General features: G+C 37.9%; 1 protein-coding gene across 5 annotated transcripts in view; it reads right to left on the reverse strand.

Moving 5' to 3' along the window:
- Window positions 1-4,673: 4,673 nt before the first annotated feature.
- The window catches only part of rgs19 (regulator of G protein signaling 19), a 52,393-nt gene continuing 30,107 nt past the window's right edge, over window positions 4,674-26,959 (reverse strand). For 4 of the 5 annotated variants that reach the window (XM_038309359.1, XM_038309362.1, XM_038309361.1 and 1 more), the window contains 4 exons: window positions 17,073-17,245; window positions 12,966-13,058; window positions 10,010-10,244; window positions 4,674-6,812 (listed from right to left, as the gene is read on the reverse strand). In XM_038309359.1, the coding sequence (XP_038165287.1) occupies window positions 6,624-6,812; window positions 10,010-10,244; window positions 12,966-13,058; window positions 17,073-17,245 (690 nt within the window). In that variant the 3' untranslated portion in view covers window positions 4,674-6,623. The remainder of the gene's footprint in view (window positions 6,813-10,009; window positions 10,245-12,965; window positions 13,059-17,072; window positions 17,246-26,959) is intronic. The other variant, XM_038309360.1, reaches the window with a different exon arrangement.

The raw sequence follows: 26,959 nt of genomic DNA on the forward strand, positions 1-26,959 counted from the left end.
ATTAGAATATTACTGAAGACCAATAAAAACAAAGGATTTATAGAAATGTTGGCCAACTGAAAAGTATGAACATGAAAAGTATGAGCATGTACAGCACTCAGTATTTAGTTGGGCCTCCTTTGGCCTGTATTACTGCAGCAATGCGGCGTGGCATGGAGTCGATCAGTCTGTGGCACTGCTCAGGTGTTATGATAGCCCAGGTTGCTCTAATAGTGGCTTTTAGCTCTTCTGAATTGTTGGGTCTGGTGTATTGCATCTTCTTCTTCACAATACCCCATAGATTTTCTATGGGGTTAAGGTCAGGAGAGTTTGCTGGCCAATTAAGAACAGGGATACCATGGTCCTTCAACCAGGTACTGGTAGCTTTGGCACTGTGTGCAGGTGCCAAGTCCTGTTGGAAAATGAAATCTGCATCTCCAAAAAGTTGGTCAGCTGCAGGAAGCATGAAGTGCTCTAAAACTTCCTGGTATGTGGCTGCGTTGACCCTGGACCTCAGAAAACACAATGGACCAACACCAGCAGATGACATGGCACCCCAAACCATCACTGACTGTGGAAACTTTACACTGGACTTCAAGCAACGTGGATGAAGTGCCTCTCTTCTTTTCCTCCAGACTCTGGGACCTTGATTTCCAAAGGAAATGCAAAATTTACTTTCATCAGAGAACATGACTTTGGACCACTCACCAGCAGTCCAGTCCTGTTTCTCTTTAGCCCAGGCAAGACGCTTCTGACGCTGTCTGTGGTTCAAGAGTGGCTTGACACAAGGAATGCGACAGCAGAAACCCATGTCTTTCATACGTCTGTGTGTGGTGGTTCTTGAAGCACTCACTCCAGCTGCAGTCCACTCTTTGTGAATCTCCCCCACATTTTTGAATGGGTTTTGTTTCACAATCCTCTCCAGGGTGCGGTTATCTCTCTTGCTTGTACACTTTTTTCGACCACATCTTTTCCTTCCCTTCGCCTCTCTATTAATGTGCTTGGACACTGAGCTCTGTGAACAGCCAGCCTCTTTAGCGATGACCTTTTGTGTCTTGCCCTCCTTGTGCAAGGTGTCGATGGTCGTCTTTTGGACAACTGTCAAGTCAGCAGTCTTCCCCATGATTGTGTAGCCTATAGAACTAGACTGAAAGACCATTTAAAGGCTTTTGCAGGTGGTTTGAGTTAATTAGCTGATTAGAGTGTGGCACCAGGGGCCATCAATTTTGAACCTTTTCACAATATTCTAATTTTCTGATATGATGAATTTGAGATTTTCCTTTGTTGTCATTTGTAATCATCAAAATTAAACAAAATAAACATCTGAAATATATGAGTTTGTATGTAATGTATGAATATAATATACAAGTTTCACTTTTTAAATGGAATTACTGAAATCAATCAACTTTTTCATGATATTCTAATTTTATGACCAGCACCTGTATGCTGGTTTCTTTCACGAGCACAATGTTAGCAGTATAAACACTGAGTGTTAAGTATAACAGCTCTACACTGCTCAGTTCATGTTCACTTTCATTTTAAATAGGACTCACATTTATCTGTGACCTCGGGGAATTGACTCCATGTCGTTTTTTTTTTTTACCCCTGCACACCTCAGCTGTGTTTATGATTTGCTCTTGGAGACACTTTTAAACGGCTTTAGAAGATTGTTTTGGATGATCACTTTGATTCTGGTAGAACATTTGATCAATCGTCAGAATTTGTCTAATTGATTTAGGATGATTTTTCAGGAAATGACTCCTCTTTTATGCATAGTTAAAAAAATGTATAGACCCTTGTCCTAACAGTAACTTTCAACCAGCCCCACAGCATCATACCACGATCACCATGCTTCCCAGTTGGCACTGTACTTTTAGGTTTAGAAAGCTCCACTAACTCCTTCAAATGTCATTCTTAGCATCGTAACAAAACAGCTCAAACTTCGTTCAAATGGCTTCAAATGGCAACATTGTTGCTAATAATCTTCACTGATTACCGTTGATCTAATGGTGAGGATTTCAGCTTTCTTTGGATATTTGTAAATGGGTGACATGACTGAAGTTAGCATCTCTAAATGTGTTTCAGCTACTCCGTCCATCAATTCCAACACTATTAAATATTCTTATGCTAAATAATTAGGACAGGGATGTCCAACCCCAGTCCTGGAGAGCTACAAGCACACCTACATCAATGTTACCAGGCCTCTGTAGAACTGAATAATGTGCTGATAAGGGATTTTTAGCCATTTGAGTCGTGTGTTTAAGTATTGCATCCAAAAGTTTTAGGACTAGACTGGAGTTTAGCATCCCTGGAAAAGGTGATCAACTAAACTTGAGTTAAAACAAAGAAAAACAATACCTTATACTGAAAATCAGTTCTCACAAATTTTTATTTACTTTTTTTTTTTTTCTGATGCTATCTGAGCATGTTACTGGATGTCTGGATGTTTTCTTTTATTTTTAATTATTGCAATTATTATGAACAGTTTAAGGCCAATATCTTTTTTTCCTTCATGAAATGGATCAGAATATTTTTTTTCTTCTTACAGAAAAGAACCTAAGTAACTTTTATTTAAAGGTAACTTTTGTTTTACTTTTACTTAAGTAACATTTTGCAATGGTAACTTTACTGAGTATATTTGTTATCTAAGCTAATGTACTTTACTGGAGTTTTTTCTATCTTTTCACCTCTCCATCGCACCAGGCATTGTACAGGAGTGACATATCAATCATCTGGAGGGATAAGAGGGGTCCAGTGCCCCCTTCTAGCTCCACCCCAGTTTGATGCAGCATTAATCTGGTCTTAGTTGTTGCTTCAACAGAGTTGGTTTCATTTAAGAAAACAAAACACAATAATTGACCCACTGCAGGGTTTAGGTGCTTGTTTGGGTCAGTTTGATTAACATGAAGGATTTAACCTTTAATTACCTTCGTAAAACAAAAACGGAAAGGAATTCAATTCCTCAGTTCTCCAGGCGCCATCAACAAAACCCCAAAGCCTCCATCTGTTTTTTCTTCACCTTCAGCTAACTGAATCAAAGTGTTAAACTTTAATTTTTTTGTTTTCTGGCTATTTTATTAAAGGCCAGTTTACTACATAAACCTATGTAGGAAATAATCAGACTGAAGTCTTTCTGATTTATTAAATCTGGAATAAAGAGAAAAACGCTAACCAGGCCTCGGATCCAACACTGGACAGATGACACTGCTGCTCACTGGATGTTCAATGGTTTCTGTTTATGTATGTACAATTAAAATCACATTTTTAACAAAATATAAAATAAATAACTTTAACAATACTAAGGTAAATGCATTCTGAGTGACCAACCTGCTAAAAGACTTATACATTTCTCTTTTTTTATTTAATGGTCTGTCTCTGCCGCTACAGACACCACCAATCATTTTTTTCTCCCCATAATAATTTCCCATGAAGCACTGGGGTTACGCATACCGTCTCATACAATAGTTACTTTGTTTTTCTTTGTTTATTTTGTATATCAGCTTTTTCATCAAGTTTTTTTTTTTTTTTTGCACCTGGGATTTTTTCTCCCACCCCTCTTCCTGAAACTGACCAACCACAGATCAGCCCTGCGGCCTCCTGCAGCCAATCAGGAGCAGGCATCCAAGTGGGCATCAGACAGTGGCGTGGTCGAAGGTGAGAGGTTACAGAGGTCAGCAGCATCAGTGCCCAGGTAGGCTACCCTGGTGTATGTGTGTGTGTAAATATTGGAATAACTATACTTACAGGGACTGTGTTTCATTTTTATTTTGGTGACATTTTTAGCTAAGAGAGTTCAATCGTTTATTTAGTTAACTGACGCTTGATGATCTGATCAGTCACTGCATCATCTTGCAGACCTTACTGCTCTCAAAGATGGAAAGATCTTGGAACAAGTGCAGAAAAGCTAAGTGAATGAGCCATGAAGCAGAGAAATCACTGCTGGCTTTACCTGTCAGATATCTGTGCAGAAGGGATCACACTGCAGTGGGAAACGTGAAAAAAGAAAGTGACCAATAATAGAAATCATGCAAAATCATGCCACCATTTAATATACTCTATCATATCAGCCTCAGACCTCTACATTTTGCTCTGGGAGGTTATTCAGCTAATATGTGATTGCATTTTTAGGCATTTAAATACTGTCAAAATGTTCTCAGAGGTTTTCACAGCACTGCTGATGGCCACTTTGAGAGAAAACAACCCTTAGAAGTAAGGGCTTCTGCAGCTAATATATGAAACCCACTTATGACTCTCGTCCCTAATTTGGTTCAAAATACCTCTGGTCTTGCAGTGTTGGGTAATCAAGGTCCAGAAAGTAAAAATCTTTAACAGAGATGAGTTTGTACCATTTACATATCTAGCTCTACAACACAGACTTGGAGATAAACAACTGCTTATGTTAACAGGATCAAGGAAACACGCAGGGTTTTTACTTTCTGGACTGAAATTACGCATCTCTGCTCTTAATACACCGAGGATGAGCTCTACCCAAGGAATGCCTGTCGATGCTAATTCCACACATACTGAGACACGTGCTCTGAGCACTACACTAGCCATCTACTGTATATTATGCTCAGTTATGTATATTTTTGCCAAACTTCACACTAATTATCTACTATCATATCCAACAATCTGCACAATTTAGCATCTGTTCAAATAAATTACTCATAAGGCATTGTCTTCAATTTAGAATATTTGAAAGATCTGCTTGAGAACTAACAGAACATAAGAGCAAATTAGCTTTTTTCTACAATGCTAAAAATAAAGCACACATTTTTTTCCACCCCATTTCTTTCTAATTGCTGTCCTGTTGCTTCGGTCAGCATTATTTTCAGGGAGGAGAAAAAATGAAAAGATAAACTTGGTTCAATTTGAATGATTAGTAGACAAGAGCCCAGCTTAGTAACAGTGCTGCAGTTAGCATCCAATCTGGCACTTCTAATCCCTGCTAAAGCAAAGGAATATTATATTGTTGGACTTCATTTGCATCAGTCTAGAATATAACAATGCTCTAACTTCTGGGAGTAAGATAAAAAAAAAACGAAAAAAAGAAAAAAAAAAAACACACAGCTATTTTAGAAACAAGCAATGTTATTTCAACACTAATGCTGGGATTAGAAAAAATCCCAGAGTCCTGCTAGGAAACTTTGGTCAAATCTGAGCTAACTTATTCTATGCCAGCATTTCTCCCAGTCTTTTCAGGAACTAAACACGTCTGTTCCTGTAAATAGCTGGTTTGGTCTTGTGGGGAAGTTGAGTCAACTGGTCATCTGGTGCCTAAACATCCATTTTAACTTGAATAAACTCACAGCTGAAGTAGGAAAACCTGAGACTGACTGCAGCTGTGAGGGAAATAGAAACCAGGAAGAAAAGTTCGATAAGTTATATTGTTTCAGCACAGGCTTTTTTTTCTTCACTTTGTAATTTTTTTTTACTTAAACCCTGCTGATAATTATTCCCTAGACAACATTATGACTGATTAGTGAACAACCCCTGTAAGTAGAGTGATTCTAATATTGTCAGTGTGTGCCTGTTGTTTGGATTCCAGTGTTTTATTGCGGTGATGTCTGTCTGTATGTTGGGTGGAGATCAGTACAGTCTCAGAGGAACATTCCTCTGCTTGCAAAATATAATAATATCCAGAAAAGGGACTCGGTAGGAGAAAAACAAAAAAAAACCCAAAACAAATAAAAATATAATAAAATTGTTCCTTATAGAGTTTTCTCTTAAAAAATAGACTTGACGTCTTTTTGTAAATCAGTAGTTGGAAGGAATGTCAGCCTTCCTTCATCTGTTTGTTAATGACAGGAGGGAAACAATTGATCCAGAACGTAAATAAGTGTTTTTTAGCGGGAGATGGAGGGAGCACCCTTGGTTTTTCCAGTTGAACAGAGGAAAAACGGCAGAAATAAGGGGAATGATAAACATCCGACTTCTTTCACCTTTCCATTGTTCCTCGGGAAGAGGCCCCCGCTGGAGGGAAAAATAGGGCTGAAAGTCTGGGGAGTCCACCTCTGATTGGCTTTTTAAGGTGACTGGAGTGTAACAAAAAAGGCAGGGTGATGTCAGTAAAAACCCACTGAAAGTTCATGGCACAGATGAAGGTTTTTCCTCTTGAAATGCATCAGACTCTCACAAAGTAGTCAAGTACATCTCCACATAACAGTAGATCCTTACTGATAAATACTTAAATATCCAGGAATGCTTCCTTTTCCGGTTATTTTCTGCTGAGGTGAGAAAGGTGGAGGATAGATAAATAAAAAAAAAACGAGGAAGAGGTGAAAACTAAATCTTGACCTGTAAACACGAGTAAAAACTCATTTTACTGCATTTTGAAAAAATTAAATCTTGATCATTTAAGTGCATCTATGGTCATATATGTTGGGTGATTCTAACTTTCTCCACTTCTGTTTGCAGAACATTTATTCTATTCTAGTCATTGTCAAGGGTCTTTTGGCATGGAGAAAGATAGAAAAAGGTAAGGAAAAAAAGAAAAGGGAAATATATTTAACTGATAGTTTAAAAGAGGGTAAAAATGTGGCAGTAATAAAACTGAAATGGAAGAGGAGTGTCGGACAGAGGAGGGGAAATGCTCCGGTACGTCCTGTCCGAGGAATACGAGGCAGCATGGAGGTCGGCGGGGACTAGGATTCTGAGGAGGTGCGGGACCCGCCCTGAACCAGGGTTTTGTAGATATTGGAGGAGAGGAATCGTGGGTAGGAGTCCCTGTGCATCAGCGTGTAGATTTGCAGCTGAGCGTCTTCAAAAGTGTGAGGTGTGGGGTCCTGCATCTTCCTGTTTATCACCTCTCGAACCCGGGCATCCAGACTGACCTGGATAGAAAGAAGTTTAATTTAGCGAAGATAGAAGAAATCATGTTAAATTATTTAATTTATCATTGAACGGTCGTATAAAAGAAACATTTGTTCTAAATCCTTTATTTAAAATAATCAGGGAGAATCTTTATTCAAATTGCAATTTTCTGATCAGGTCATGAGTGATGCCACTACCTGCATGTGTTTAATACCTACTGTCTGGTTTTCAGCTTACATGTCAGAAAGAAACAAGCTTTATAATGCTAGAAACACAGAAATAATGTTTTATTTTTGTTTGAATACAAACAATACAGCTGGATAACTTGGGTTTTGATTTTTTGATTTTAGGAACAGATGCTTTGTCAATTGGTTTGAATAAAAGAAGAACATATTTAGGAAAATTATCAGAAAGAGTTATAAAGAAAAGAAGAAAGGCTGCCTGTCTCTTTGTTTTTCTATCTACTTATCTATTATTTGGAGCGGGGCTATGTCAAATATTTTCTAGCAGTGAGTATACTACTACCCACAGCATTATTATGAAAGTACAGGGATGTGAGTAACAAGTTTACATTTATTCTTATTCCCTTTTGGATATGCAATGTTGTGATATAACAACATAGAATATATATACAGTTGTGCTTGAAAGCTTACATACCTTTCCCCTAAAGAAAATGGTAAAGTCAAACTATTAATTCAAATAACACAAAACTGAAATAAATAATTATACTTAAAAAAAAACCTTAATGATAATTAAGTGAAATGAAATGTTGATTTTGAAGTTTTATTAAAAAAATCTACATTCTTAAATTAATACATCTAAATCAGAGCCTATTTAACAATCGATTTCTTCTTTATAGAAAAACTAAGCCTTTAGTTAAAAGATCTAAAAAAGTATTTAATTGATTTTGTTCCATTATTGTTGCAAGCAAAGAAGGCAGATAGAAATTATACTTTACAAAATGTCTAAAACAAAATAGTTTTTGAGAGTAACTTTACTGTTTTCTCAGATTTTTTAAATTCTTTTATATTTTGTTTTCAAACTTTTTTCAATTTTTAAAATTATTTTTGTAGTTTCAAATAGCATTTGTTTTCCCAACTGCGTCTCACGGATAACATTCTTCTCACTTACAGCCAGATAGAATAAAAAACGCTGCTAATGTCCAAGCAGACCAATAGAAACGTATCTTTGCTGCTCACTTCAGAGGAAAGCACGGAAAATCTGCATAATATTAAAGTATGCATTTTGTAAAACTCAATCTGAAAAAGAAATATTTGAAAGAAAAAAAAATTAAAAGCTAAAATTAGAAAAACTAAACTATGAAAAAAAATTTTTGGTTCTGTAATTTACAAAACAATGAATGAATGAATGTAAGAAATTAATTTCACACAAAAAAAAAAAAACATACAAAAAAAAAATAACATTCTTAAGTCTAAATAAATAAATTAATAGAAGAGCGTTAGTTGTTTCAACTTTGGGACAACATGGATAAATAATGAATAAATGGAACATATCAAGAATAAGTATCAACAGTTAGAGAACGGATGGATACTGCATCTATGCTTGGGTTCCAAGCCAAGAACTGCAATTTAAAAAGAAAAATTCCCTTTTGCCAAAAATCACTTAATGGTCTTTTAGAAAAATATTCTGAGAACTAATGACCCGAAAGTTTAACTTTCCAGAAGGGAACGTAACAGTTAATATCAAACTAAAAGGCCATTTAAAAGGAACATCCCACCCAGAGTCAAACATGGTGGTGGCAGTGTGATGGTCAGGGACTGCCATTGCTGCTTCAGGACTTGAAGATTTTACAATAATACATAAACATTTTTGGCTACCTAGTAAAAAAATTAATCAATCAGTATTTGACCTTGAGCTCAACCAAACTCAGATCGATGATCTCAGTTTATCAGCTGATCCACCTCTGAATGGGTCATTAATAGAAATGAATGAGTATGGAACGGCCTAAATTCCAGACTCAGTCCATCTGGGATCCTGTTCCATGACCCCAAACAGTCCATTTATGCATAAAAACTCTCTAGTTGGTCCAATTTAAAGCAATTTTACAGAAAATTGGGCCAAATTCCCCACAGAATGAATGAAAAGCCACATTGCCAGTTTTAAAATGACTGCCGTTTTTCGCAGCCAAGTGTTGCTCAACCAGCCATCAGCTTTAGGGTCAATTATGTTATCACAAAGGGCTACATTGGTTAAGAAAGCATTCCCTTAATAAATGATATCTTTATGTAAAATATTTGGATTTACTCAGGTTATCACTGTCTATGGTCTATCACTGTTTATGAGTTAAAACAAAAAAGAATCTTGGAGGAAGCAAATCGGTTTTCACATCACCGTACATGAATCCGTTTTTATCCAACAACAGCTGACCCTATAGGTTTACGTCTGACATTTTGTACTCACTCAGATGTTTTATTAATCAGCTCTCATAGAGGGAAAAGTACACAGAGAAGCCCTGTAAAACACACAAACACACACACAGAAGCCCTGCAGGCACCAGCAGATATTTATAGAAAGACAAGCTTTCTCTTATGCTTCCCCTCTGCTCTTATTTAGGGAAGACTCTGTGTCCCTCTAACTCACACAAACCCAAACACACATGCACACACACACAAACCCACAAATAGAAGAGAGATAGGCATCGTACCAAGGTCAGATGTGCAGACAGACAGCCTGGCCTGCCTCCTCCGTGCCAAACTCGCATGGCTGGATATCTCTCTATGTTTTAGTGCGTGTTGGTATGTGTGTGCGTCTATAAAAAAAGTCTTTAGTGCCAGAAGGTGATGGGGAGCAATTTATAGCCTCCTGTAAACACACTGTACAAACACACGCGGTGGCGTACATGTATACACTAACATGTCAACACATTCTGATGAGCTAGTGATGGAACCTGACAAGAGAAGCCGGAGGCTCCCAACACGCATACGAACACACAGACAAATCAGTGTAGTAAAGAAGGCTAGCCTCCTCCCACTCCTCACATGGAAGGCACATCTCTTCCTCTAACACCCGATAATCATTGGGTCAATCAGGACTGGGCGATCACTGAGCATGCTCAGAACAGCGGCACATCAAAGCCACCGATTGTGAAGCATCCGACTAAGGAGTTCTTCTCAGTGCTGCGGTTCGACAACATCGGTCAGAACAAGCAGTAGTGAAACTAAATAGTTGTTTTTAGGTTTCCAGAAGCAAACTTTACCTCTTTTGGCGATAATATAGAAATATAGTCTTCGTAGATGGACCGAGCTTTTTCCTCAATGGCACTCTTATTGATTTCTTGTTTGAGGTCTTCACAGGCCAGCCAGAACAACATGTTCTCCTCGCTGTACTCTGTTCGTAGGAACTCCCGGAAAACATTTCGACCTGCTGGGTTCCTCATCAGCTTGTCAAACGACTGAGACCACATCCGGATCTCCTCCACCGAGGGTTTGGGGCTGTGGGACAGAGAGCGGGACATCTCATGTTTGTTTTGGTTTTAATTGATTTAAAAGAAAAAAAAAATACTTTTACATCAACAGGGAGTCCTTGTAGAATATTAGTTCATGGAACTAAGGGTCTAAAGAAACTGATATTTACATTTGTCAAATATGGGTTTTGATGGCTGCTCTGCAATCTAATGGAGATGATCAACAGCAACAGGTCAAAATGTACAGTTATTATATTAATTATATATATATACTAAACTTTTCAGCTCGATACCGTTACCAAGTAAAATATTCGATACTCGATGTCATTTTCGATACCACAAGGATAAAAAAAAAATACAATAAATAGATAAATAAATACAATAAACAATATTTTGAGGTTGTATGCTGCACACAAAATTAAGTAAGCTTGATAAAAAACTTGCAGAATTAAAATAAAGTGTTCCTTACCTGGCTATGCTTTGCACACATAACAATGACACAAACCAAACCAGTTAAAAAACAAAAATAATTCTCAGCAGCTGCACCTGTTACAGAAAAATGTCTGAAACCGAAAAGTGCACATAATTATTCAATCACACAGTGTTCAGAAAGTGCATTTTCCTCAAATCCGCGCATAAGATGAATGACTGCTTAGGTGCCACTGGTGGTAGCACTGTATCAATACTTTTGAAAATGAGTATTGTATCCGGATACAACTTTTCAGTATTGATACTTTTTTGAGTATCGATACTTTTGACAACCCTAATATATATATATAAAAAATTATATATAATTTATTATTATATTTACATCAAACACTGCATGACAATACAGACCTCGCCAACAGTTTAAGTTATTTTCTTGTATTTGCAAAAATTGAGCTTTTACTGACATCTGAACAAATGACAACAAAGTAAAGATTGCCTGCAGAAAATGGAAATTATTGATCAACTTACTGAAATTTGCAGCTGTTTGGAGAAAAGTGAAATGGCTTGATAAAGTACTGACTGTTCTTCTGGACCACAGTGACATTGCTGCCAGATGGCTAATTGCGCAATGTGGATAGGATAACTGAGAGGAATAATTAGAAACAGGTTTGGGAGAAACGTGGAGCAGACAATGCTCAAAAGTAGTGTCAGAAACATGAAACCAACTAACAAAAAAAAAAAAAGAAAAAAATTTACCATTTCTCTCTAGAAGAGTGGTCAAATATTGCGACAGAATTATGCCAGGGATTTGTTGATGTTTGCATAAACTGTGTGCTCGCATTGAATGATGCCAAGACACATATCAGCTGGTCTGTATGCATGGAGGAGACCGCTTGCAGTGGAAAAGTAAAAAAAAAAAATTACAGCTTATGAGCCCAAATCTTGAATTTAAGAATGACTTATGTTGAAATGCTGTATAACCATTAAAACACAAAAACTAAAGAAATTAAGCCAAAATATTTCTTATGCCTATGATAAGATTAGTTCAATTCAGAAATAAAATTTACATCAAAAGAAGATGAAAAATGTTGAGTTAAAAAAGGGCAAAAAATAAATAAAGATAATCTGAACTTTCTTAATATTTTATGATTAAATAAACTTGGTCAGAGCTGAAATAATTAATGGAATTAATAACAATTAATTGATTACTCAAATTACATATAATTTACTTAAAAAAAACCCTCAGAGCAGTAAACAAACCAAATCTTTACTAAATAAGTGTATATTTTGCATAGGAGAAGAAAAAACCTTCTTTCTCAGGAAATATGTTCTATCCAGAACTCTTCAAATTTAACTTATACTGTTTCAGATTCAGTGAAAACCTCCCAGAGCGCAGCTTTTACTTTCTAATTTATGGAAAAATAATCAACAAATGAACAATATGGGAAAATCAATGTCAGTTGCAGCCAAGAATGGACCTCTTTTTTTTTTTTTTTTTTTTTTTTTTTTTTTTTAAGGAAACCATGTCAGGACCAGAAGAGGCCCAGACATTGCATATGGGCAGCATTTAATCTAAATCCATGATGCGATTGTGACCTATTAAAAATGTAAAAATGGTAAACTACACTATGGCTTAAAAAAGCTGGAGACTGGTTCAAATTATTCAGAATGACTGGTTTCTACATTTGAAAGCATAACCTTTTCCTTTAGTGCAGCAAAACACCAACTAACTAAAACAAAACAAAACAAAAAGCTATGTTTTGGTTCATAAATGTTGTGAAAACATTTTTGAAAGAACCTTCTGGACTTTGCATTTTTAATGATCAGATATTTAAACTTTAACAATATATTAAAGCAAGTATTCATTCAACGCATTTTGTCTGTTTTATTGCTCTTCTATTAATACATTTTCGGGCAGTATGTCCTTGTACTTTCATTAACTCTAATTGAAACTGCTCTAAATCTATGTTTTGGCCACAGAGGCAAAAATAGATTCAAGAAGAGACAATTTGCAGCGTTTAACAGCCGTCATTCTAGCTAAGCAAAATCTACACTAACATCTATGGGAATCCTTGTCAGCATCAACATCTGAAGTCCCCATTGAAAGCAGTAATAAAGGAAGTTGCGTGTTGGCAACAGTTGCAAGGCTGCAGAAACTCGGATTGTTCAACTTCTTCTAAAGTTTTAAAGTTCTGTATTTTTTTTTTTTTATTATTTCCAAACAGCATAAAAAAAACCCCGCTTAAATGTTTACAATGCAAAGAAGAAAACGGTACTGTGACTCCAACCAAATCTGTATTTAGAAGAAATGCACTCTTACCAAGTTTCAAGTTTGGTTTCCATCTTGGTGTCCTGCGATATTCTCTTCCTCCTTCTCCTTTTCCGTCTCTCCTCTTCATTCCTGACAGTGAGACTGACATGATAAAAACGGCTTTCAGGCAGGAAACACACACACACACACACACGCACCCACACACCACACCCCACCCAAAAAAAAAAAACACTCAACCACAGCTTACAAGGTAATAATTGCTTTTAGAACTACAAACACATGCACACTTACACACAATGAAGTTATTATCCCATTTAATGACAACATAAGCCACAGATATGTTAACAGCAGCTGAAAGCAGTAGTTACAAGTGTCTGTACTTCCATTCTGTGTGTCTGTGTGTAATTGAGAGCAAGCTACAAATAAATAATTGGAATACCTTTGGGAACTACTAAGATATAACTGCATGGGTTTTGACTGCTGTGAATCTTATTTTTACTGACTTTTTATGATTAAACAGGTGTGGTTTTAAAATATGCTGTATAGTGACTCTACTGCAGAAGCTTAAATGAGAGAATGACAGGAAACCTCTACAATATAGCTTAAAACATGTCTGTCTGTAAAGATTACAATGGAGAAAATTGTCTTTGAACTAGAAACCGAAACTTGTTGGACATTGGTTTTTGATTTGCTTCTAAAAACTACTTCTCAGCAGGATTTATATATACTGCTGAAAGCCAGAATGACAAACTGACAAACTTGAGCCTCTTTCACAAAACGAAAAGAAAAAAAAAGAAAAACCCAATGGTAAACAAAAACTCCTTCCAGCTGCAGCTTTTTACACGCTTTTACAGGCCGCTCAGTCTGTTACGGATTTGATTTTAACACAACAAATATAAAATTAAACAGCAAAAAATAAATAAAAAGGAACATTCCCTGCTCCAGTGAAGCTGTGCACTTTGCTTAAAGAAATTTAAAATCTCAGCCCCAGTTTTCAGTCTGACCTATTTTAGGCATTCAGATAAACAAACGACTAACGATCAAAAACCTAAAATGTCTCATAGTCAGAACAACTGGAAAAGAGGAAACGATTCCTGTTGGATGAAACATATTTATTTTTGACAAGAAAATAAGCAGGTTTTAGCAGAAAGCGCAGGTGGTTAACAATATTACAAGTGGTACAGAAAACGCACTCTGAAGGTGTCCTCGTCTTTGACCGCAAAGTCATCTGCACAACCACTGTCATTTGTTGGGCTTAAGAATCGGTTGGAAATGTACATATCACCCAACCTTAGTCATCTAAAACTACTTCCTCTGCATATTGCATTAATTTAACTAGGTTCTACGGAAGGAACTTGCGCAAACCTGTGAAAAGCCTCTTTAATGGATGCAGATAAATTTAGATTATTTAAGCTTGCCTTAGATATTCTGTTTGACAAAAAAAGCGCAAACCAACAACTAGAGCCTCTTTCAGATAACGTCTTGATTACAGATAATCTGCAGCTTCTGCAAACCACAGCGTGCAGCTTTTTTAGTGAACCTAACTTCCTTTCAGTAAGTTTCTGATGGTGGTAGAGTTAAGAGGCTCAGGAAGCAGCCTCTTTTTGTGGACAACCATCAGACATTTTGCAATCCAACAAAGCCACAACTGACACTAAAACCTATAATGGTTGGGGCATCCTTCGGTGGCGCTAGGGCTGGGTCGATATAGAAAAAAAGCTTATCGATAAAAAAAAATGCATATTGATCGATATCGATAATTATAGAAAAGATTTGAAACCATATTTTATGTGCAGCTCTGCCTGGACTTTTTATAATATTGCTAAATGATTTAATTTTAATAAAAAACACAAACACAGACTTGGAATTAAATCTTTATTTAACCAACTTTTTTAACCATAACAGAATTGTTTTAAAGAAAAATAACTTAAGAGACCTGGGTTATGTTATTAAATACTGACAAAGAATAAACTAAAGTGACCAGAAAAGTGACCAAAATAAATATAACAAATAAATAAATGCCGCCCCACCGCCGCCGCCGCCTCCGTTTCCTGCTTTAACCTGAGTTATTACTTTGAAGTTGCTGGCCCCTCAGCATTTTTCTCTCAATTGTTAGAACTACGTGGGAAAATGCCCAGAACTGAAAATATGTATATATTTTCCCGAAATTCCCGAAGATTCCTCGGAGGAGAGCCGCGCCGAGGCCTACACAGCTCGTACTCCTGCGGGTGTGAGCGGCTGAGATGATAAAAAAAAAAAAAAAGTTGGTTGTGTTATCAGACTTCATTTTCACTGGTTCCCGACACATTTTACAGATGATTGTGGTTTGTTTTTGGTCCGACTTGCCATGACCGAAATACTGCCAGACTGCCGAACTACAAAAACCCTTCTTTGAAACAATTTCCTCCGCCTCTCCTTGCTGCGACATCTTCATGTGCTCTGTGTTGTGGTTTGAGAGGGCGGGGCTTGGTGACGGCGTGCCTGGGTCCGCGATTGTGATTGGTTGGGAGGAAGTAGCGACTAGCATAAACCTACATGCTAGGCTACAATGAGAAGGAAGGAAAACTGCGTTTCTTTTTTATCGAACTTTTATCGACCCTCTTTTTTTCTATTGCGCCACACGTCTATCAATCGATATATATCGTTATTGAATTATCTCCCAGCCCTAGACCCATGTATGGCGGCCTTAGTCCTCGACGCGGATGACCTGGGTTTGAATCTGACATGTGGCCATATGTCATTTGCTGCATGTCATGCGCCAACCTCTCTCTTTGCAGCAGACATGTATGTCTCAAAGGACCCCTGGTCCTTTGCCGCATGTCTCTTATACCCCCTTTTCTGTCAGCCTACCGTTCATAAAAATGAGCCACTAGTGCCGTAAAAAAAAAAAAAAAACCTTTAATGGATTCCTCTCAATGTTTACAGGGCATGTCTGACTGGGGGAAGAGTCCAACACGGACCCAGAACGGGAGTCTAAGCCTCCCTTTTGGGCAAGAAACACCTTAGAATCAGCTGGACTTTGTCATTGGGGGAAGAGACGTTGGGATTTTCATTCCGGATCTTCTACCCCTGTGACTTGATCTTGGTTGGATATAATTCATTAAAGTCACAGTTCAGTTTCACACAAAGCAGCTTTGGCCTAAGAGTTTTAGTCAGTGTGGTAGACTCAGGTTTTATTTAAAGACATGTAAATAAACTCTGACTTTATTGTTTCGTAAAATTAACGTTTTCCTTCACACTTTGTAAGACTTTCAGATTTCAAGAACGGGACATTATTGTCATGCTTCTCATACTGTTATAAATCTGCATGCTAGTAAATGTAGTTCTTAGATAATTAAAAATGGTCTAGAAAACTGCAGCCAGCGCACCTCTTCAATAGGGGTGTAAATAATAATCGTTTTGTATTGATGCATCGATCCAACAGCCGACGATCCGATGCATCGACATGTCCACAAGAGTATCAATTGAGTTTTTCTTTTTTTCCTCTCCAGTCTAGTTTTATCCTTTTGCCCCTGGGCGTAATTCTGACTCCCGTGGTGCGGTGGCGCTAAACCTATTTTGTCCTCCTACCTCGCTTCATTTAGCCACTACCTCTTTCCGCTTGCAGACACACACTCTTGTAAACACAGAGGCATTATTATTTCACAGTGAATGAGGTTTTCATAGGCCTAGGTGGAGCACAACTTTGCAACTTCTGTTATGTGCTGTTGTTTCTCAAATAAAACGATATTACAGCTTTAATTGATTTATTGTTGGGTCAGGAAATTGATACTAAATGGAATCGCTGTGATGGGTGTGATTTACACCCCTACTCTTCAAATAAAAGTAAGTTTATGAAGTCTCTGTTCTGCACTTGCAGCAATAAAGGGCATTATAATAATAAAATAATCCACGAATAATACTCTTGAGTAAGTCTAAAATTTTGACAGGGAGGTTTCTAAAGAGGCTAATTAACAACTTCTTCCACTGGAATATCAGCTGCACGTGCAGATTCTTGATCCTGCTGACAAACACAGCTACAGTTACAGATACACTGCTGACAGGAATATTTGAGCTGTTCTTATTCATGACTGGAAGAGCTGTTGTATCTCTCTCCTACCTCGCTATTTTATTGGTTTGTAGTTGTGTGCTTGTAGTTGTGTGCTTGTTTCTTACCATGAACAGCTGCAACAGCAGCACCAGCAAAAGCAGCAGGCGTTGGGTCGCTGGGAATTCTGGGTAGTGGTCAAGCCCCGGGCCTCTCCTGCCCCGCTCAGAGCCGAGGTCTCGCTGCGACCTCCCCCCATGGCCAGCTCACCCGCCCGCTCAGCTGGGATCGGACCTGTGTACTGCACAGACGGAGATCCACTGTGGTTTTCATTTCTATTACAGTCACAGAGCTTATTCATCTTATGTGTTTGTGGCTGAAAATACAAGTTAGTTTACATTCTGAAAACTCCTCATGCAGAGAAGGAAACTCATAAAAACAATTTGACAAAGAGCAAACCAGCTAGTTAAAGACTAATACCTTAAAAGTGAAAAATCCTTACAATCTTTATGCATTTCTTTATTAAATTAAAGCGTCTGAACTGGTTTTGCACGTTATTTATTGCACACACAGTCTTTGCAGATCACCTGCAACATGCCCACTATTTGCATGTGCTAGTTTTTACGGAGTGCAGAAGCACTTTAGTGCTCCTTATTTGGAATCTTTGAAGATCAAAAACGTGTTTCATGGAAGGCTGTTGATCTTTTGCAATCTGCAGTGGAACATTAGTGACCTGATGCTACTTGTCGTTTCCACAAATGGCCATGATCTTCAGTGATCACTGGAGCAGTTCTCAGTAAAGTGCATGTCAGGATGAAGAGTCAGCGCTTCTGTGTTTGAGGCCACAGTTGTCAAACTGACAAAGGGGGAATGCTAGGAGTACAGCACTAGGAGTCAGCTGAAGGAGTTCTGGCATGTGATAAGACTGCCCCATGGATGACTCCCTGTGGAGGTTTTCCAGAAATATCGCACTGGGAGCAGGACCTGGGACAGACCCAGAACTTGCTGAAGGGTATATATTTCTTTTCTGCCCTGAGGAAACCTTGGGAACCTTCATAACAAACCTGAATGTTGCATGAGATTAGAAACTTTTGATGAAAATAATTCACGCCTGTACAGTTTTTTTTCTACATTGGTTTTCTTTCTTAATAACCTTAAACAAAATAAGCTCATTTTTAATTACACATATTTTATTAAGGAAAATACCCTAACCCTAATAAATTGCTTTGCCACTATTAGTAACAAAACTTTTCATCATGTGTTTTTGTTTCTTTTGATGAATTTCTTTAGAAAAGTAATGAAACACAGTATATTGGGTCACACCACCAGAGCAATGATTTTGGCTGTTCCAATGTACGGGACTCCTGACCTCATCCTTATAGAACGCCTTTGACATGAACTCAAGTGGTGGCCGACTCTGGTTTTCTCATCCAACTATAAATTCTAACCCTAACCCAACCTTATCCCTTTCTCACACAGACCCAGTAACCTATGGCTGTCTGATTATAAATTGTTCACTGATCCGAAAAACTGAAGCAATATAAGAGAACTTCTACACATTGCTGCACGTTTCTGAGTGGATTTCTCTGGATGGATGAAAAGTAAAAAGACACAAATTAAAATATAAGTTCCTGCTGTCATATCAAATCATTAACAGCTTCTTTGAAGTGCTATGGTGAGAGAAACCCCTGGTGCGCCCCACACTCACATCTAGTACAAACTATTTTAAAGGTATAGTGGAGGATTTTTAAAAAGACCCGCCATCTCCACTTTAAAAATAAAAAATCACACAACCCTGTACCCGCTCCTGAGAGGGAACACCTATTAAACGCGTGCGAGAACATGTATGGCCCATTTCTCCTCGTGCACGCTCTGCTTAAAAGTTGCTGCATTGCATCGCTCATACAAGCTTACTTTCCAAAAGATAAAAAAACTTTCCACCATGTCAGACTCGCCACCAGTAAGTGAAGATGGGGACAAACACGTAGGATGGCCTTACGTAAACATATCACAAGAATTATTGACAATTAGGAGGACCACTTATTTTGATGATCCACCCAGAAAAAGACCATCCTCCACTATACCTTTAAGATTTACACATAACTTTGTTTTTTGTTGTTGTTAGCTATTCATCTTTGGAGCTTAATAAACGATATGATCAAATCTGGCTCTTCTTTAGTCTTCTGACTTCCTGAAAAATTTGTAAACCATAAAAATGTATGTCATTGTGCCTTTATTTGGCTAAATTGTTATTATTTAATTATACATTTGCTTTTTTTGGGCTCCTCAGTGGCTCATCGGGTAGCACTGCTGCCTTGCAGCAAGAAGGTTGCGGGTTTGATGCCTGGCCCGGGGTCTTTCTGCATGGAGTTTGCATGTTTAACCTTAGCATTCGTAGGTTTTCTCCTGGTACTCTGGCTTCTTCTCACAGTCCACAAACATGACTGTTAGGTTAATCGGCTTCTCTAAATTCTCCTTAGGTGTGAGTGTGTGAGTGAATGGTTGTTTGTCCTGTTTGTCTCTGTGTTGCCCTGTGATGGACTGGTGACCTGTCCAGGGTGGATGCCGCCTCTCGCCCATTGACAGCTGGAGATACGCACCAGCACCCCTCGTGACCACACTTGGGATTAAGCGTGTCAGAAGATGGAGGAACATTTATTTATACAGGCAAGTCATTAAGAAAAAGTTCTTATTTACAATGGCCGCCTGACAAGTGGAGTAACCACTTAGGAAAAGGGAAGTAAGGCTAAAATAAATACAATACATTACTAATACATATATAAAATACAAAAAAAAAAAGACAACCCAAAAATGATCATGTAAAGAAGCAGCTGCACGTGTCTGTGAACAAGGATGATGTAATTGTTTTGAAGGATGAAATTGAAATTAGTATATCCAGTTTAGGAATATTTTGCAGAGCGTTCCAGTCACGAGCAGCAGCAGATTGAAAAGAAGCAAGACCAAAAGTAGTGTAGTAATTTTAGATGAAGAGACGACCGGGTGTTGTAAGTGACAGGCTTTGGCTGCAGCAGGTGACCTAAATAAGGTGGTGAGCGGCCGGTCTTGTAAATGAAGATGAACCAGTGAATTTTGCGTCGATTGTGAAAGGAGGGCCAGTTGATAGATGAATACAGAGTGCAGTGGTGTGTATTAAAAGGAGCCTTTAAAGCAAACCTGATGGCGGAATGATAAAGACGGTCAAGTTTTGATAGATTGGACTCACAAACAACCCTATATATAATGTCTCCATAGTCTAAAAGGGGTAGAATGGTCATTTGGATAAGAGTAAGTTTCGCAGAAGCTGGGAAGGAAGAGCAGTTTCTGTAAAGGAAACCAAGCTTAGCCTTGACTTTAAAACAATCTTCTGTCTTCAGCATAAGGTAAGGTTAGCTAATGTCCTAACAAAACTTCAACAGTAGCACCTAAAGTTGCTCTACACTCGAATTAAAGAGTTGAATAACCTACTAAGCATTCAGTCAGTCCTGTAAATGAGTAATTGTTTGTTTATCCAGGTGTGCTAAGGCTGTTAAATAAATAACCTGAGATCAGAAGTCAACCAGTGTGAACTTTTTCTTGAAATTGGAGAAAAAGTATGGAGTGCAAGAAAAATGTCCACAGAATGATTATAAAAAAGCTATGCTAAATATATTTAGAATAGGAAGTAAACATACTTGAAAAATAAACATAAACAGCAGAAGAAATGGACAGCGACCTGTAAAATGAAGAGTGAAGAATTCAACTAAATGACTAATAACCAAAAGACGATTGAAATACCGGTAATATCATTTATAGTTTAACCACAACTAATTTACATTTCATTTTTCTATTTTCAAACATGGGAGAAATGAAAGGAAGATATATTTTGATCTAAGACAGGTGCAACTCGGGGGTAGTGTCTAAAGAGGGAGGGTAACACAGAGAGATGATAGAGGAGATAAGATGTAGGAAAGAAGAAATGGGTCTAAAAAGGAAAGAAGGAAACAAGAGATTATAAAAACTGAGAGGACTGGAGAAAAAAACGAGAGAAACAGAGACATGATGTAACCCAAAGGAAGTGAAAGAGAGTGGGTATGGAAACAGACAAGGCAATGTGACGCATCATGTGATTGAGCTGTGATCACACATACAAACTCACACACACACACATCCCAATGCATACGGACGCATTTTGGAATATGGTCTCAGTTGGTTTTTCTTCGGTATGATTTGAATTAGTTTTAAAAAAAAAGACACAATAGGGTTAAACTCTAAATGGAGTACAGGGCCAAATGTACACATAATCTTAAAAGGAGGTTAGCGACATAATTTAGCAAAAAAAAAAAGACAGATATTCCTGAAATATAATGTTTTCATTAGAATTTTACCTCAATAAGATAAAAACTATTCCCAAAGCATCTTAGGTCTGAAAAGGGCTGCTAACATGAGGTTAAAGGTGTGCCTATACTAACAGGGTTCTATTGAGCTTACACAAATAAGCAGATAAATGTTTAATAATCATTGAAAGATGTACAAATATTACAGAAAAATTAATTTTAATATTATCTATCTACTGTAGAATTCTCTCAGTATTGAACATTTTAAAAGAATTTCAAATAGTCGCAAAAAAAAAAACCCTAAATAAACACCCTTGACAAGATAACAGGTTCCTATATTAGGGCTGGGCCATAAATCAAAATGAAAATATGTCCAGATAGACACTTGATCAATATTAATAAAAGAAATGTCAGATTAAATGGTTTGTAACTTCCCTGTTCCAGAATGCACTAACTTCTGGGGGATGTAGGCAAAGGGAACTCCTCTGGCTTGGCCTTATCCTCTTAACCTCTCACACAGAAACTAGGCAAAGCAGGTGACAGGGATGACCTCTTTTCAAAGATTACATTTGAATATGATAATCAATAATTATCAATATCGACTGGAAAGGCCTGTAATATAAACATTCTTTTTAACCTTAACACACAGCCGTACCCCATTTATGCAGAGGGAAAAGGTAAAAGAGGTGAGAAAGTATTTTGTATTGCAGATTATGATGGCAATATCCATAACCTAAATGATCACTAGAAATGTAGCTGCCATTCAGTTTCTGGCTTTTGAAAGTTGCACATAGCACTTCTCCCTTTTCATCTACGCAAAAGCAGAAACAAAAACACAAATGAAAAAATGGCAAAAGAACGCTCTTGGCATTATTATCCAATCCCAGGTTATCTTTAACACTCTTCTTTCCTCCCAAAACAGAGGCATTGCTTCTCCCTTCACTTCGGTTTTATCAACCTCTCTTCATTTTAGGTTGGTAGTCCAGAAAGATCCCTCTTAAAGAGACAGGTTGTAAGTTTTTACCAAAAAATATATGTCTAATTAGCCTTTTAATTTGACCTGTTATGACTACAAAATCATTTGATGAGCAGACTGACACCTCAGTAATTAAGCCCCGATGAATCTGTAAGCCTATTACCCTGAATGTATTCCGGGTAGGAAGTTATGCCCGCTGTTTCTGCGGATGTGACGTCAAGCACATCAATGTTAAATGGGTCCGCCCTACCAAACAATCAAAGCCTAATATTTTGTGGATACTCAGAAACGACCGGCATCCAGCTCATTAGAGACCAATGGCAACTCCAGGTAAGGTGACACCATTTCTTGGGTCAATGTCTGAACTCTAGCGTTGGTTCATTTGTCTCCATTGGTTTGGCTTAGACTCCTTAGCAGACATTTCTAGGATAAGATAGGATTCTCTGTGAAAACTCTGAGAATCAAGCCTGCACTTTAGTGACATTTTACAATACATACACACATTACAAAGCAAATATCTGTGTAACCCACAATGTACCAGAGCATTATTTCTATGGTAATAAGGGGGGAATTATTATAAAGATGTTGTTTGCTTTTGTTTGCTAATCAGAAGGAAAACAACAACAATAAGAAAAAAGTTTACAATAAAATGAAATGGAAAAAAAAAATCAAAAGTTGCCTAAACTTATAAAACTTGCCTAAATTGTCTCCTGGAACCCCAGTCAGCCTCGGCAGATGGCCGCTCACAATGAGCCTGGTTCTGCTGGAGGTTTCTTCCTGTTAAAGGGAGTTTTTCCTCTCCACTGTCGCTACAAGCATTCTTAGTGAGAGGGATTTGATTCGAATCAGTGAGTCGTTGCAATCAACTGGTTTTCCTTAGATAGAAATATTTGAATCAATTTGACTGGATGATCTGGTAAACTGTGAAGTGCCTTGAGATGACGTGTTGTGAATTGGCGCTATATAAATAAACTACATTGAATTGAAAAGCATCTTCTTATCAACTCAAAACAAATGTATATTTATATTTACAATAAAATTCATTACCTGTATGTGGTGTTAGTTAGAGCTTCAGTTAAAAACAGGTAGGCACTGAAAGGACTGAGTGGAAACCTGAAGGCCACAGGGTTAACTGAGCCCCAGACATGAAGGAGTGCATTGCAAACTGAACCCTTAAAAACAGGTGTGTACATACAGCAAATGTTATTTTTTTAACTGTTATCCTAACTGGCCTTTTGAAATGAGTTAGGATTATCAAAATTATCCTTATTTGCTGGAAGCCAGAATAATGACCAGATTAGTGTTTAGCAAAATTGCTGTGTAATCTGCCTGTATTGTGCAGAGTCTTTGCCGGTCCCTCTGCAGGATTATCACAAATAGTTTGCTAGAATCTGGACCCATTCCTTCTATTAGAACTGGTGGAACCGAGTCAGGTTTGTAGGTCACAGTGCATGCACTCACCCGTTCAGCTCTGCCCATAAATTTCCCATGGGACTGTGATAGCCTCCTCAGTACCTTCTCTTTGTTGTCTATAAGCCACTTTTCAACCAATTTAGCTCCATGCTAGGAGCAATTGTCTATTTATAAGACTCAATATCTGGTTTCATCTGTAAATCCATCCTATATAGCTTGTAGAACAATAGACTTTCTCCAGTGATAATTGTTCTGCTATATGGCTAAGTTTAGGAGTGGGGTCAATGTTTGGGAAGGTTAATGGTATAGGCTCGTTTAGTAACAACAGCAACGGAGCACCTTGCATCACTGATCAAGAATCAAGGCAATGCAAAACATACAAAAGATCAGTGAATTTCCCTATTGTAAGACAATAAAGGATATTTCTGTCCTAACAGATGTCCAAAGCAATGTCAGTTAAGGAGTTGTGGACGAAAATGCATCCCTGCAACCATCAAAGGACTTAAGTTACTTTGTGAATAAGACTGGGACAATACTTTTCAAAAGCAATGCAATACAGACTATTAAACTCAGCACAGAGAGTCATTACATTTTTCTAATACAACCTATTTTCTTATATAACATAATATTATATTGTTTTTCTGGATTTTTGATGATAAATCTAAATAATGTCAAACCTTTCTGATGACTTTAAAATATTCCTTGCTAATTCCTTTACTTTAAAACACATGAGACTAAAAATGGGTGTATTTAGTTTGCATCATTACCATTTAAACACCAGTGTATGACAAAATCCAGCTTAAAGTGCTTTACAAACAGGATTTCCCTCTACGCATAGGCAATGCCACCACCCTAACCCTGCAAGGATTAATCAGTTATAGAGGATGGATGTTTCAAATAAACATAGAGCATCCACTTAAATTGGATTTCAATTCAATCCAGTGCAATCAAGTATAATGGTAGCTATAATCTACATAAATGTAAAAAGCTTTATCAAACAAAATAAAAAAAAGATAACTCATACAAGTATTTCTCGGTATTACCTTCTAACTGTTCTTTTGAATGGTTAAAACTATTGAATGTTGGTAAGCATTTTATGCAATATGGAAAAAAAGGTCGCAAATCAATACAGACTTAAAAATGGAAACAAGACTCAGAAGCATAGTCTACAAGTAAACACATCCTCTTTCACAAGTAGCTTCAATGCTTTCTGAATTTGCGCCTGGTAGCACGAAGGAATGAAGTTCAATTTTGTCTACTGGATCTGGACATTTTAAATGGAGCCTAAGCAGAAGTTCAACTGAAAAAACTGATAGATTGCCTACATCCACCTACGACACAGCCAATCAGCTTTGAACCACACCTCCACAAAAGCAAATCAGCATCTAAAGTTCATCTTAAAAGGCTTCCGATCCGCAACTTATCTGCTACCTAGTGCACAGGCGGTATGCGCTGTGTGAACTCATTCAGATGACCCCGTTTCAACCCACCTCCAGCCCCTCCTCGACCATCGTAGCTAAAATTTTATGAGAATTTTATTACTCCGCCTGGTTTTGCCAGGGGTTCTTCCCAATGGGGAGTTTTTCCTCTCCACTGTCGCTTCATGCTTGCTCATCAGCGGGGGAGTGGCGGCCCACGTCCCATAGGGCTTTGAATCCTGAGGTTGAGAGTTCGATCCCCCACTCCCACAGACTGCCACTCTGGGTCCCTGAGCAAGACCCTTAACCCCACACTGCTCCCCGGGCGTCTCACAATGGCAGCCCACTGCTCCCCAATGGGATGGGTTAAATGCAGAGAAGTAATTTCCCTCTGGCAATATTAGCGTATATAAAATACAAAAAAAAAAAAAAAATCCTGGACAGGTTCTCTCAACCTGTGTTATCCAACTGGACTGGACCAGTCTAGACTGACCAACTTCATCTATCTTCACTTCAGTTTCAGTTTTACTCCTGTTCGTGCATATCTATCAAAATTCACCGCTATGTTTCTTCCCGAGGTCTGAGCGCCAAAGACCAAGTCATTGTATCAATAAATTTCTTCTAATTGTTTTTTCTCTTCATGTAAGTTTCTCAGATTTAAATCACATGTATACAAACTAGCGGAAGATAGATAAACATGTATATTGCACAGTATTTGTAAAAACACAAGAAAGGTCTGTACAACGATCATAACCTCCCACACAAGAAACAGCTGAGAGCTTTTTTTCAGTTTCCATTAAAGAAAAAAGAATTCCTATGTAGAGCTTCTGACAGATGTAGAGTCTGTGCAAGTTTACTTACTGCAGAGACACACACAGGCAAGCATAAAAGTCAAACATAATCAGTCATGTTGAGGTATACACACACACACACACACACACACACCTACACACACCTCTACACACAAGGTTTACCTGATATGTCAGAGAAACGACAGGGCACTCCCTTACCTCCAGTTGTCACCCACCCCATCTTATATAACACAGAGATATCATATTGCGGCTTTTGTGTACATGAGTGTGTATGTTTTTGTCAGTGATTGTCTGGAGCTGAATGAGGGCAAGACTGTTCAGAAAGTATGTGAATTTATCTCTATGAGAGTGGCTGATTGTGGTATCATTGGTTTTAGATGACAAAGGGAGGACAATGTACAAAGACAGCGAGAATGACACCTTGAAAAAGGAGTATTTGTCCTTAAAGTATAATCAATTTCACAATCCTCCTTTCAGACGCTATAAAAACATTTTCTTTTTCAGTTAATTCAAGTTAGAGTTGTAGGACCCTAAGAATCCAGGTGACATCCATCTGTGTTGGAAGTAGTTTTGGAGTTGAAGTTAACCCAATCCAGGATAAGAATGCACCTGACTCACATTTAGAAGCCTCGGATAGTTTAAGCATTTTGTTTTTTGGGAATAAACAATCATCAACTGATCTAGAGACATCCTGTGATTTAGCTCACAAATATCACCACTATCAACAGATTGTGGAAAAACTCCTGGAAAGAAACGACTGTTGCTCTACGACGACAAAAATATCATTTGGAAAAGTTAGAAACGGCTGTGTTTTCTAATTCCTCATGTAGTGTGGTGTTGCGAGATTGCAGCTTGTGCTGAACATGCCCCCATCCTGGAGCTGGCCAGAATTGGGGAGAAAGCCGCACAGAGCAATAAGCTTGGTGTGTCCTCGCCGCATTGAAGACAAGGGTGCATGCGCCAAAAGTGTCAAAATCATGCCGTCCCTGCCCCTGAACACCAATCTTTTTTATTTTTTTATTTTATAGCGATGGCCGTGCATCTTCGCATACAAACTCTCAGCTATTTATATCCATCCAGCTG

This window comes from Cyprinodon tularosa, unplaced genomic scaffold (assembly GCF_016077235.1).
Source record: "Cyprinodon tularosa strain WSP-4 unplaced genomic scaffold, ASM1607723v1 ctg66, whole genome shotgun sequence".
In the NCBI taxonomy this organism is placed as follows: domain Eukaryota; kingdom Metazoa; phylum Chordata; class Actinopteri; order Cyprinodontiformes; family Cyprinodontidae; genus Cyprinodon; species Cyprinodon tularosa.